The following is a 13,134-nucleotide window of genomic DNA, read 5'->3' on the forward strand; positions in this document are numbered from 1 at the left end:
TGAACTGTATTTTTAATCTGATGAAATATTTTCAATTCGATGAACTTTTTTTTCAGATCCAATGAACTCTTTTTCAAATCCGATGAACTTTAAAAAAATGATGAACCTTCTTCCAAATATTTAATAAATCTATGAACTTTTTTATGAACATATTCAAAATTCTAAAAAAAACAGAGGCCGGTCTTTTTCCTGAACCAGCAGCGCAGCACAACCGAAAAAAATAAGCCAGCGAGGCGAGCGAAAGCGAACGAAGGGAGCGATTGTTTTAATGGGCTACGGCCCGCTGCTGGTCGCTGTAGGCGCCACTTCGGCTCCATGCTGGGCCGCTGTTCTCGATCTACTGGGCCGGGCTGAGCCTGAGAGAAAGTATATAAGACGCACTCGCCGTCCGAACCGTATCCAAACACCGTATCTAGAAAACCGTAGCTGTTACCTTTGCCTTCCCCTTCCCCTCCTAAATAGAGCGGCGGCGGTAGTTGGCGGCGGCGGCGTGGAGAAGAAAGGAGGACGGGCGGCGAGATGGCGACGGCAGGGAATTCGAAGGCGCCGAGTGGCGAGAATCCGTCCTTAGGCGGGGAGCTCTATCAGGCTGCAATCTCTCTGCATAAGAGTATCAGGCGGATCGGGGCCAAGGGGGACATGATGTTCGAGATTGGTCGTCTTGACGCCGCGCATCGCGTAACTCTGTTTGAGTTGAGATCGGAGATGTTCGAGCTGTCGGAAAAGATCAGGCACGTGATGCCCGACGCCTTTCGTATTGAAGCTAAAGGTGAGATGGACACTGGTGGGAGGTCGTCGAAGCGAAGTAATGCTGCGGATCTCGAGGAACTTCGTCATGTGGCATCACTGATGCGGACAACCAAAGAAGCAGAAAGAAAGGAGCTGCTCGATCTGTTAGCAAAGGAGAAGGGGTTGTTCGCTGGCAAGGCAGGCAATCTACCCGAATCGATTAGGAAGATCCTGCTGAAATTCAGAAATTTTGTCGGTGACATCAATTCAGTATTTGAAGCGGAACAGACCCGAAAGGAGGCAGCGGCAGTGCTAACCTTGGGCTTCAGGCTACAGTTCTTCTCCAAGCAGATCCATGAGCTGTGGCAAGAGATGTGCAAGTTGCAGAGTTTGTTCTCGCCAGAGAACAAAGATGTCATGAGAACAATGATCGTTTTGAAGAATGAGTACCTGCCCCGGATCTGCAAGTTGCAATGGATTGCTAAACGTATCAGCATGCTGCAGCAAGTGGACCCGGATTTTGATTCCAAGGTGAAATTGATGATGATACAGTTGAAATCTGAATCTTTCTTATCAGCTATGGAGGAGGTGGAGAGGGAACACATATGCAAATCTTCCATGGAGGAGGAGGAGAGGAGGTTTGCTGCCTACCGTATGAACTGGGACCGTATATGGGGGCACGACAAGGACTTTGAAGACCAGAGTGAGTAAACACGCATCGAGCTAGTTATCTGATCATTGTTAGGTTTCTTGTTCACCTGCTGCATGTTCTTATTAAATGTACCATATAAGTAATCTGGCCTCTATAGCATGATAGGTCTAACTCAATACTTAACTGCTGCTTTATTCTTCTTGATGAATGGATCATATAAGTACTCTGCCACTATAGTTACTTAATGATAGGTCTTTGACTCATGCTTAACTTGCATCCAGCGCTTTTGAGCCCCATGCTCTATACACATTGCACACCGCGCCGCATCCCAATTGAAGCTCTAGCCGGGAGTACCTTACAGATCTATTCCATTAAAATCTCGGCAACAAAAAATCTCACATTGCCAGTGGAGGTGTATGGAGTGGTAGCAGCCCGAGATACTGCGGACCGTCACCGCAACCCTATATTCCTTCGCAGAAGTAACTACTGCCAAAAACTGGAAGAAAATGTATGTGTGGTATTTTCTTATTATTCTTTGTTTGTTTCCTGCATTCATGTTGTTGATTAGTTAATAGCAATGATGATGCTCGCAGGATTCCTTTTTGTGCCTGGATGGCCCGGTTCGTGCGATTGTGTCCATGGGCACTGTGTACTTTGAAATTCAACTAAAAGTAAAGGGCGCATCAGAATCTGAAGATAAAGCATTGATCAGTACTTATTTCTTCTACAATGGTGACAGTTCCGGTGGGCATGTGGCTAAGAACGACTTCTGCACAGTGGAGTTTTGCTGGGAGCAACTTCGGCAGTCAGTGCAGGCTACTATCCTGAGTGTGCTTGTTACATCTGTAGATGGAAAATTGCCTTTTCCGCATGGTGGCAGAGTTGTTTGCTCTTCACAACCTCAGGATGGTAATGAAGATATTGCTGGGCTCTCATCCAGGCAAGTTGTGTTGGTTGATTCAGAAGGTGGAAGAATGCCAATTGCTGAACATGGCTATCTTGAGCTGTCAAGAGAAGTAGTTTCTGTGGAATTGAATGGAAAGTTAAAAGTCCTTATAGAGGCCTATTCGACAACACAATCTGCTGAGAGTGCTCAAGTCATCTTAATAACACCAAAAAAATCCAACATAACTAAAGTTGCATGTAGCCTATATGCTGGTGGCCCTAAGGTGGAGATTACTGTTGCTTGGTCCCTCATTCCGTCGAAGATGCTTAATTGATGAATGATGATGGGAGACTGGACTTGTTGAAAAGATGGTGATATGTGAAAGTTATGGTCATACGGCTGCCTTTCCTGTAGTTATGGTCAGACTATGTGAACATTTTTAACTGTATTGTCAAGCTATGTGAAAGTTATGTGAACCTGTATTAAGTGGGATGTATTAAGCTATGTTATGCTTGACAATCGATCATGTTACTTTCTGAACAATTGTTTATCAATCAAAATCAGATTGGTATCTCCTGTGAGCTACAGCTACGGTCTGCAATAGTCTTTGGCTCTCTGTTTATGTTCCTTGTCCCTGCTTGCGACCAAATATTTCAGTAGATTAGATTGTTTAGAACAGCTATAGTAAGAGATCAATCAAGGCATTTAGTAGAACTATGCAAATCTGATCTACAATGTAGTACTCCCTCCGTCCGGAAAAGGATGGCGCAGCGTGAATTTTGCAAATAAATAAATAAATAAAACTGTCTTTTCCCGACATAACCCGCAGTACCGTCCCCTTCCCACTCCCTGACCATGCTCGCTCGCCCACTCACCGGCGACACCTCGCAGCTTCCCCATGTCGCGCTGCCATGCAACTCCCGCGCGCACTTCCCTCCTCTTTTCCGCCGCGCCTCAGCTCCCTTGAGAAGCTAAGGAACGACTTTTTCCCTTCCTTGAGTCCCTCGTCGTCGCCATGGCGAGCTCATCCTTCTTTCTCCATGGCGAGTTCCTGCCTGCTGCCTCCTTCCTTTCTGCCATCGAGCAGGCCATGGTGAGCTTGCTCGTCAATGTTGGACCTTTGAGTGTCGACCCCGCGCCGGGGCCGTCCCAACTGACCTTGGTGAGTGCACTGCAGTTCAGGGTTAAGAAAACTTCACTGCACTTGCCAACAGTTCAGGGTTCAGAAAACTTCAGACGTAGCCCGAATCAGGAAATTTGACAAACACAAATCTGAAATGATTCTGGAGACACTTTCTTCTTTCTTCTTTCTAATGGTTGTTCCTGTAGCAATTTCCTCTACATTTACTGAAAATAAACTTGATCTACGAAAAATAAACTTGGCCATTGTTTACTGAAAATAAACTTGATCTTCAGAGTACTGTGTTTCAATTACAGAGCAAGCAAGGTACACATTTCTTCAGTTTAGCATATTCAGTTAACACTAGGATCAATATTCAGGACTATTCAGTAACATGAGTACTCCAAAAACTGATTGATTTTCATGAAACACTCACTTTCTTGAAACAGATGAACTGATTACTTAAATCTTGATTGATTTTCATCAGTAATCGAAACTTTCAGTAGCTTGTTGACTATGGCTCTAACTGTCATCTCAAAAGAAAGGTACACTTGGCTATGGCTCTAACTGAATTTTCAAAAGAATGATGGTAATTTCTGATTCTATACTTGACAGGCAAAACTAATTCTCAGGTTATAATATCTTCATTAGCAGGATGACATGAAATTTGGTACTCCATTCTCAGTAAATGTACAATGATCATCACAAGCAGCAACAGTTCTACAACAGCAGTTCTACTGAATTTACAATGATCATCATCATGACTGGCAGCATGACATATTGTTCTGAAAATTTCTGTAACCTAGACAACTGTATATACAATCTGGACTCAAGTACTACTGAATTCAGTTTTTCATGCACCCAAATAACTTCCAGCATGCACCCAAGTTTCAGAAATAATGTTGGCATTTACATAGGGACCATTACAATCTGAAAAATCATGCATGCATAGTGAACATTAAATCATGCATGCAAAATCTGACCATTTATAACTGAAGCCAAGTTTCAGAAATAAGCACTACTAATTTGTTGGTTTAAAATCTGTTAGAAAAGTCACAGGTGCTTGAATATTACAGCTTATACTCATATGGTGCAGCTAGAAACCACTACATGTTTATCTTGTTTGTTGTTACTCCTGAAACTGGAAACTGTGACTGAAGCTAGAAACCACTACATGTTTATCTTGTTTGTTGTTACTCGTGTGACTGAAGCTAGAAACCACTACATGTTTATCTTGTTTGTTGTTACTGAGACTGGAAACCACAACTACTCCAGAGATGCAATTTGACTTGTTTCCAATTACTCTGCACTATGACTTGTTTATTGTTACTGAAACTACTACACTGCAATTGACGCTGATGGAGTACTTCATTGACACTGCAACTGATACTGCAATTGACACAGGTTCAGAGTAGTGGACCTGCAACCAACAGCAGCAGAAGAGGCAATCAGCAGCCGCCAACAGCAGCAGCTGGGCGGGGACTCGATCGGGCGGGCGGCAGCTGCAGCAGCAGGTCCGCGTGGTCGTCTCGCCGCCGGGAACGATCCGCCTGGCCCTGCCTGCCGAAGTCAGCGAGAGGGGAGCGGCGGCCGGGTTTGGCAGCGGCGGCTGGGGTTGCCGCGGGCGCGAGGAACCGGCCAGGGACGCGAGCAGGGCGACGAGGAGGAGGCGCTCGTCGAGGTGGTCGCCTTGGAGGAGCAGCCGCAGCTGGGCGGCGGGGCAGCTCGCCTACGGTCGGGCGGCGGAGCAACCGCAGGTGGGCCTTGGTCGCCCGCTGTTTTGCCAATCTCGGTTCAAATCGCAATGTACGCCGGCCGAATCCTTCCTCCACCCCTCTCCTTTGCTGTGTTTTTATTTCCTCCACGCTCTGTTTCCGCCGCCATGCACCTGCACTCCTGCACGCTCTCGACTCACATGTCGCCCGGTCACTCCTGCTGCTGGGCAAATAGCTCCCATGCGACGTTGTTGGTGTGAATTGTCTCTCATGCGACGTCGTTGGTTGTAATGGCTCTCATGCGACGTCTCCCTACACATAAATAGCTCAAGCACGACAACCCATTTACGCGGCTAGTTGGCTGTTAGTTAGGCTGAGGTTTGGTTAGGACACTGGGGGTTATGTGCTCTGACTGGTGGGGTCCACCTAGGGCCACGTAATCAAGAGTCAACCGTCCACGACTCGACCGGTGACTGTGTGACCGTGCTCGACTCACCTGTGCTGGACTGGGCGAGCGGCGCCACCATAAGCATCTTCTCCGGCAGCGGTTTCTTCTCCGCGGTGGTGGAGGGGCGCATTTCTCGGCAGCGGCAGAGCTATTGCGAGGTGAGCCCGAAACCCTAGTCCCACTCCCCAGAATTTTGGGGGATCTGTGGCCTCATGTTGCCCCTGTTTGTTTGCGATTTAGAATCGGGCTCTATTGGATCCGGGGGCTGTTTCTTCTCCACGGCCCGGTGGTGGAGCGCCTTTCTCTGCAGCGGCTATTGCGAGTGAGTACTTTCCAAACACTACTCCCATTCCACTGAATTTTGGATAAATCTGTGGCCTCATGCTGCCCCTGTTTCTTGGCGTTTTAGAATCTCGATTGGATAGGAGATGGAGCGAGGGCTGGATGAGATGGAGCGAGGAGACAGTGCTTCAAATCGGTAAGGCCACCCTCTTTTCTTGGCGATTTAGAATCGAACTCGATTTGGTAGTGACTGTTGCTTACACTGCTGCCGCTGCCTGCCATTGACAAAACAGGGGAGGTTCAGGTTCTGCCACCACATTCGCAATTATAGTGGAATTTTTTGCCTATAAAGCCAAGCTCAGTGATGGCAGTGTCCAAGACATTGATAGAGATACCACCGTGAGGTTGGATGTCGAATTTGCAGATGTTGATCCCCAGGAATTGGAGAGCATGAAGAAGAAGGCCGTGGGCAATTTGGTGGAGAGAATTGGGGAGAGTATTGTTTGGGGTCCAGAACAAGAGGTATCTCTGCAACGTTTCGATAACTATAATGGTGAATATGTGAGAATTGAAGATGGAGAATCCATGGTTGCTGAAATTGATCAGCAAGAAGGGTGGGCAAGCAAACAAGTAACATTTTATGCAGAGCTAATTGATCTGCAAACTCATTCCAGAGTTGGTTATGTGCCATCAAAGATGGCTGCACAGGTGGAAGATGATGAGTGGGTTTCACAAAAGAAGATGTTGGCATTGTTGACTGAACCGACTGTAGTAGCTGCAGATACAGGGATTGATGCAGATGGAGAGGAGGGAACCCATGGTGCTAGGAAGATTGTTGTTGACTGGAATGTAGTAGAGCTGAATGAAAAAACAGATTTGGTCATTACACCAATATCTGACATTGATATGGCCGAAATGTTTGGCATTCAAGTTGATGACAAAGATAAGGAGAAGGATGACAGTTCTTTGCCTGCTGATGGTAACACAGGCCCTAGAAATGCAAATGAGGATGAAGAACAGCTGATGAGAGAGGCTGCGGATGATGTGGATGATGCAAATGATAATGAGCTGGTTTGTTTGTATGACAAAGAGAACCCAGTTATTGAGGTGGGAAAGTTGTGGCCAAGCATGAAGGAGTTTAGGATGTCTTTCAGGACCTATGCAGTGAAAAAAGAGTTTGATGCCAAGACTATGTGGACTGATCGAAAGAAATTTTATGCTCGGTGCAAAGGTTATGATGGTGGTGGCAATCCTTGCAAATGGTACTTGTCTGCCAGACTACAACCTGATGGAAGTACAGTAAGGGTAAATCAAATACCACACCAGCATACATGTATGACCACTTCACAGAGAGTTTCAAAGATGACATCACAGCTTTGGGTTACAGAGAAGATTACTCCTATTTTAGCCAAGACTCCAAACACTACTGCAAAGAGGCTTAAAGTTGACTTGGAGAAGCTGTACCCCATCCAGCTGCAGTATACCACAGTGTGGAAAGCAAAACAAAGGGCCATGAAATCATTGTATGGTGACTGGGCAAATACATTTAGGATGTTGTATAGTTTTAAAGCAGAGGTGGAGAAGAGGTCACCTGGGAGTGTGGTGGAGATAGATACAGAGGTAACAGAGGATGACAAGGTTTTATTCAGCAAGTTTTTCATGTGTTTGAAGCCTTGCATAGATGGATTCAAAGCAGGTTGTCGTCCATATTTGAGCATAGACTCATCTTTTTTGACTGGAAAGTGGAATGGTCAGTTGGCTGCATGCAATGCTCTAGATGGACACAACTGGATGCTCCCAATTGCAATAGGAATGTTTCAATCAGAGACAGAGGCATCATGGATATGGTTCATGATGCAACTGAAAAGATGCATAGGGCCAGTTTCTCCTTTGGCCATCCACACATATGCATGTAAAGGGTTGGAAAATGCAATAAAAAATGTTTTCCCCCATGCTGAGCAGAGGGAGTGCTTTGGACATATGTGGATGAATCTGATAAAAAAATCAGAGGAGATGAATTTGGGCGCATGTGGCCAGCAGCAAGATCCTACACCAGACATACACATTCCTATCACCTTGGTAAGATATTGGCATCATGTAGTGATAATGAATTTGCTTCATGGTTGAACACCCACCATTCTCTGTTGTGGTATAGATCAGGTTTTAATACTGCCATAAAATAGAGGAGATGAATTTGGGCGCATGTGGCCAGCAGCAAGATCCTACACCAGACATACACATTCCTATCACCTTGGTAAGATATTGGCATCATGTAGTGATAATGAATTTTCTTCATGGTTGAACACCCACCATTCTCTGTTGTGGTATAGATCAGGTTTTAATACTGCCATAAAATGTGATCATATCAATAACAACTTGGCGGAAAGTTTTAACAACAAAGTGAAGGATTTGAAAGACTTGCCTGTGCATGACATGGTGGACCAAATAAGGATCATGATCATGCGTTTGTGGGAGTTGAGAGGAAAAATTGCTAATATTTTGGAAGGGGACAAGCTTCCAGCAGTGGTACAACAGGTGGTCAACAGGAGTAGAAATCTTTCACATCTATCTGTTGAGAAATCTTCCTTGTGGGGTGCTGAAGTTAGAGATACAAAGAGTGGCAAGAGGCATGTGGTAAATACCGAGTTGCATGAGTGCACTTGCCAAGAGTGGCAACACACTGGAAAACCATGTGAGCATGCCATACTTTTTTTGGCATCTAAACCCAGGTTAAATATGCACCCATATTTGCATGAGTATTATTCAGTACAAACATTCAAAGCTGCATATGCAAGTCCAATTCCTGCACTGACTGACCAATCTCAGTGGCCTGAGGTGGAAATAGAATTTACCTTGTGTCCCCCTGTCACTAGAAGAAAGGCTGGGAGGCCAAAACAGAGCAGATTCAAAGCTTGGTTTGAGAAAGGTGGTTGTAGTAAGAAGGGGAAAAAGGAAAAGAATGATAAGCCCAAAAGGGCTCAAAAAGGTAACAAAAATAGGTGCAAGTTGTGTGAGGTACTTGGGCACAGAATTGGTTCATCCAAATGCATCTACACTCCTCAGAGGCCAAAGTATGTTTATGTTACTGTTTTTGCAAGTTTTTGATTTTGCTACTTGTTCTAGTATCTAACCAAGTCAAATGCTTTATTTTTTAGGAGGAAGCGTGCAGAAAAAGCCCCACCTCTTGTTGTTGAACAATGCTGGCCAGTGAAAAAAGCAAGACTCAATGGCTTTAGAAGGAAGAGCACTAAGCAGATAATGTTTGGTGACAAAGATATGGAGCAAACTGAAACTGTTACTGCTGAACATGAGCTAAGTGTTTCTGTTTTGGACGATGTGATGCATACTGAATCTGTTTTGCAGGCGCTAGGGCAATCTGAAACTGTTGCAGATGAAGCAACTGTTGTGCTGCCATGTGAATCTGCTTTGACAGCTGTTTTGCCATGTTTGGAGGTTGTGCTGCCAAGAATTGAGTTGCAAACTGAAGTAGTTGAACAATGTGTGCCATCTACTCAATCTGCAGAAGTGCAAACTGAAGAAGTGGGACATGGTCAGGTGCAAAAGTTGAGGGGGCCTAGTGGAGTTGGCAAGATAACCAAGGGGCCAAAAAGCAAGAGCATCAGCATCAACAAACTATGCGCCGTAGAACCAAACGGTGGAAAAAAGGAGAAGAAATCGAGTGGTAGAAAGAAGCAAAAGAAATAGAGTCGAAATCATTCAAATTTGATGTGAAAACTTAAGTTTGTTGTCATTTGATGTGAAAACTTATGTTCTTTCATGTGAAAACTTATGTGCTATGATGTTGATTTGACTTGAAATAAAATTCAAATTTGAACCGACATTCAAATTTGAACCTATCTCCAATATTTTTGGAGTTCATTTGTTTGTTCTATGATGTTGCATTGTTTTATGTACTACTATGCACTTTAGTTCATAAATCCAACCATTTTTGTGAAGTCCAACTCATAGTCACTGAAAATGTTGTCCAAACAGGCTCCAAAGTAAGGGAAAACGGCCCCATTTCTAAGCAAGTTTTTTTCGACCTTCTCAAAATCACCCAAAAAGATTTTTCTTAGCTTATATTATACCTATATAGGATCAATACGAAGTCTCACCTTTTTTTGAATAAGTATTCATATTATTTAATTTATTTTTGAAAAACACCCTTTAATACAAAGTCAGCAATAAAACAAGTTTACAAATTTAAAATGCAAAAATAACTTCAGATACTCCTTAGTCACTCCAAAATGAAGCTAAGGTGAGGTTTTTGATTTTTTTGCATTTTCAAAACCTCAAACCCTCTTCTCACTCCTTGGAACTCTATGCAACCTCAGTCGAGATAGTCCAATTTGTGAAGGTTTTTTCATGCAAAGATCATTAGATCAAGTTTATCATTTTATATCATAACTATGTAACATAAAAAGACTATATGCGCAGGTTTTTCATTTTTTAGATTTTTTTGAATTAGTTATACACATTTGAATGTTCGGTCAAACCTTTCAAAACCCCGTTGACTGCCTCCAAAACCCATGTAACCCTAGCGCCAAACGTCCACCGTCGATCTAACCCTAGCGCCAAACTGCGGCCGTCGGATAGGCCTTCTAGAAGGATTCCGCGGGGGCGATCCGTGGGAGCCCTGATTCTCCAATCTGATTGGCCACCGTTTTTTCTCTCTGACGAACAGATAACGTTGAGCGGGGGAGCATCTCAGTGACCGTTGGGCCGAGCGGATCGGGCCCGGCAGAGCCTGCCGTGCGTGCGCACGGCCGTCGAGAGGGGGGGGATGGGCTGCATGCGAGAGGGTCAATGACATGTGGGCCATCCCTGTCCCATGCATGCCATGCAACGTCGCAGCCTAGCTATTCTGTGCTCGTGAATGCTGTGAAACAGCCTAGCCATTTGCATGCAGGCTTGCATGCACGCATCGACGCAGTAAAGCAGCGGCAGGGGCGCAGCGTATAGGTACGTCGCATCTAAGCTATTTTAACAAATGCATGTTTGAACCTGAGACACGGGACGGACGCGTCGGTGGTGCAGCTCCTTTTTCAGTGTCACGCGCGGATGAACGGGCCTGTTTCCCACGCGGCGTCACCGCCGATGCAAGTGCACGAAACGATGCATCTCGCCTGTGCCGCCCGTGCCTTTTTGGATGCTCTGCCCGCCGTTTTTGAATTAATGCCCGCAATTACTTATGCCAGTACGAACGGAGAAGAGAAAACGATCGAGAAGGCACCGTGTACACATTGACCACGGCTGCAACGCGGCTATAAAAGGGCACCATGTACACATTGACCACGGAGGGGCCAAGGAGTTGTTCGAGTGCGAGTCTTTCTATCTATCTAGCTTGTGTTTGTGTTGGTTCGGGCGTGTGTGCCCGTGTCTTTTATCTATCTAGTTTTAATTATTTTCCTTTCATGTTTTATGAACTATATGTTGTAAGGGGATGCCCCTCTATATGTTCTATCTATCTATGCTACTAGGGTACCCGATGCCCCTCTATCGTGCTATCTATTAATGTTTTTTCGGGCCTAAAGTTTCTCCATTGCATTTTATTTATGTGGCCATGTGAACTAAAAAATGCACTAAAACATGATCCAATCATATAAGTTGTTGTTAGCACGTGTCTAGTTAATTATCTTCCTTTTATGTTTTATGCACTATATGTTGTAAGGGGATGCCCCTTTATGTTGTAAGGAGACGCTACTAGGGGCACACTAGATGTCTTCTTTTTTTGAGAGGGGCACAACCTTTTTCGGTTGAAACACACGAGTAAGAACTTTGAAAACACCATAGCACAAATCAAAAAAAATTAAAAATGATGCTTGGTTGAAATAAACTAGAACCAAACAATTGCAACTTTTTTGGTTCACAAAGACTGCAAGTTAGACTGCTAACTAGAACCAACCTTTTGTTTTAGCCGAAACAACACGGGACCCTACCATCGGACACGATAGCTTATGCATAAAAATAGCTCAAATAATTATCAGATGAGTTATCTCAAAAAAGGTGACTGCACGAAACTTAAAATTTGTGAAATAACCTAAAGCTGAAAAGATATATCGATGTCAATGACCGTGTGCACTTTTTTTTGCACTAGCTACACTCAATGGGCCTGAATATGTTCTATTCGGCCCTGCCTAACTTCTATATGGGCCTGGCCTTTTCGGGCAACTGTGGACGAACCTTTTTTTTCCTTTTCTCCCTCTACCACTGAAACTGAAACTGATGACGAACTGAAGAACTGAAAAAACGGGGCCGAAACAGAGTGGAGAAGACATGCCGAATTCGTACAGCGCAACACTTTTATTCAAATATCCATATCATTACGATTACAAATGATGCCCAATCTATTCACTTACGACTAATTATCATCACATAAACAAATGCGAGAGCAATTACACAAACATAAAAAAGTCCGGCCATCAGCCCCATCAAATTGCCCTGCTTCTGCAATTCGATGAGTTTCTTCATCTGCTTGTTCAGCTTCTTCAGCTCTGCCGTCACTCCTGCATCCCCCACGGTAGCACCAATGGAATGGGCGCCCTCAATGGAATTTGCCAGATCCAGGGGCCACAGATCCAGACGCGCCCGATCCAAACTTGCCCAACTTCTCCGCCTCCAACGGTAAATCGAGCTCCCCTGATGCACCCTCCAGTTGAATCCGCTCTATGTACTCATCTAGCCACTCAAAATGGGTGCATTGCTTCAATTTCTGAAATCGGAAAGATGAACCCTAAATCCCAAATCCGATGAAAAATGGGCAAATATGAAATTGGGAGACAAAAACCAAAATTGGCATATTGAGAAGTAAAATCTCACATTTTCCTGCTCTGGTTTGCTCTCACATTTCACGAATTCCCGCCCAAGGTTGCCATTCTTGTCGGTCGTTGTGACTAGCCGCTTCAGGGGTGCGATACGTGGGCATGCAGGGCACCTTGTCATGGGCACTGCGCCATAGCACGGCCATGAGCGGCGGGAGGCTGAAGCGGAGCTCGACATTGCTAGGTCGCGGCCCGGAACGGCGTTGCCGCGCGTCGTCGCCGGAGAAGAAGAAGAACAACGGTCGGGGAGGGGCAGGGGGAGGATGGGCTCGGGTGCTGCACGGCTCGGGGCACGGCTCGGTGTCCTTTTGTACCAATGCTGACCTGGATAAGTTAGTGGGTCCCACGCTGTGGGTCCCGCTCATCTGACCAATGCTGAGTTGGATAAGTTAGTGGGTCCCACGCTGTGGGTCCCGCTCACCTGATTCGAGTTTTAAACATGTGTCTTTGGATTATGCAGCAGTGTCGCATGGGAGCTATT

At 45.1% G+C, this 13,134-nt stretch overlaps 1 protein-coding gene across 1 annotated transcript; it reads left to right on the forward strand.

The window, feature by feature from the left end:
* Positions 1-383: 383 nt before the first annotated feature.
* On the forward strand, positions 384-2,840 carry LOC109756986 (uncharacterized). The gene is made up of 3 exons (XM_020315816.4): positions 384-1,432; positions 1,663-1,889; positions 1,975-2,840. Exons 1-3 carry the CDS (start codon positions 520-522, stop codon positions 2,599-2,601), a joined length of 1,767 nt encoding a protein of 588 aa, XP_020171405.1. The 5' UTR covers positions 384-519; the 3' UTR covers positions 2,602-2,840.
* Positions 2,841-13,134: the final 10,294 nt, after the last annotated feature.

The sequence above is a fragment of the Aegilops tauschii genome, chromosome 2, assembly GCF_002575655.3.
Source record: "Aegilops tauschii subsp. strangulata cultivar AL8/78 chromosome 2, Aet v6.0, whole genome shotgun sequence".
Taxonomy (NCBI): Eukaryota; Viridiplantae; Streptophyta; class Magnoliopsida; order Poales; family Poaceae; genus Aegilops; species Aegilops tauschii.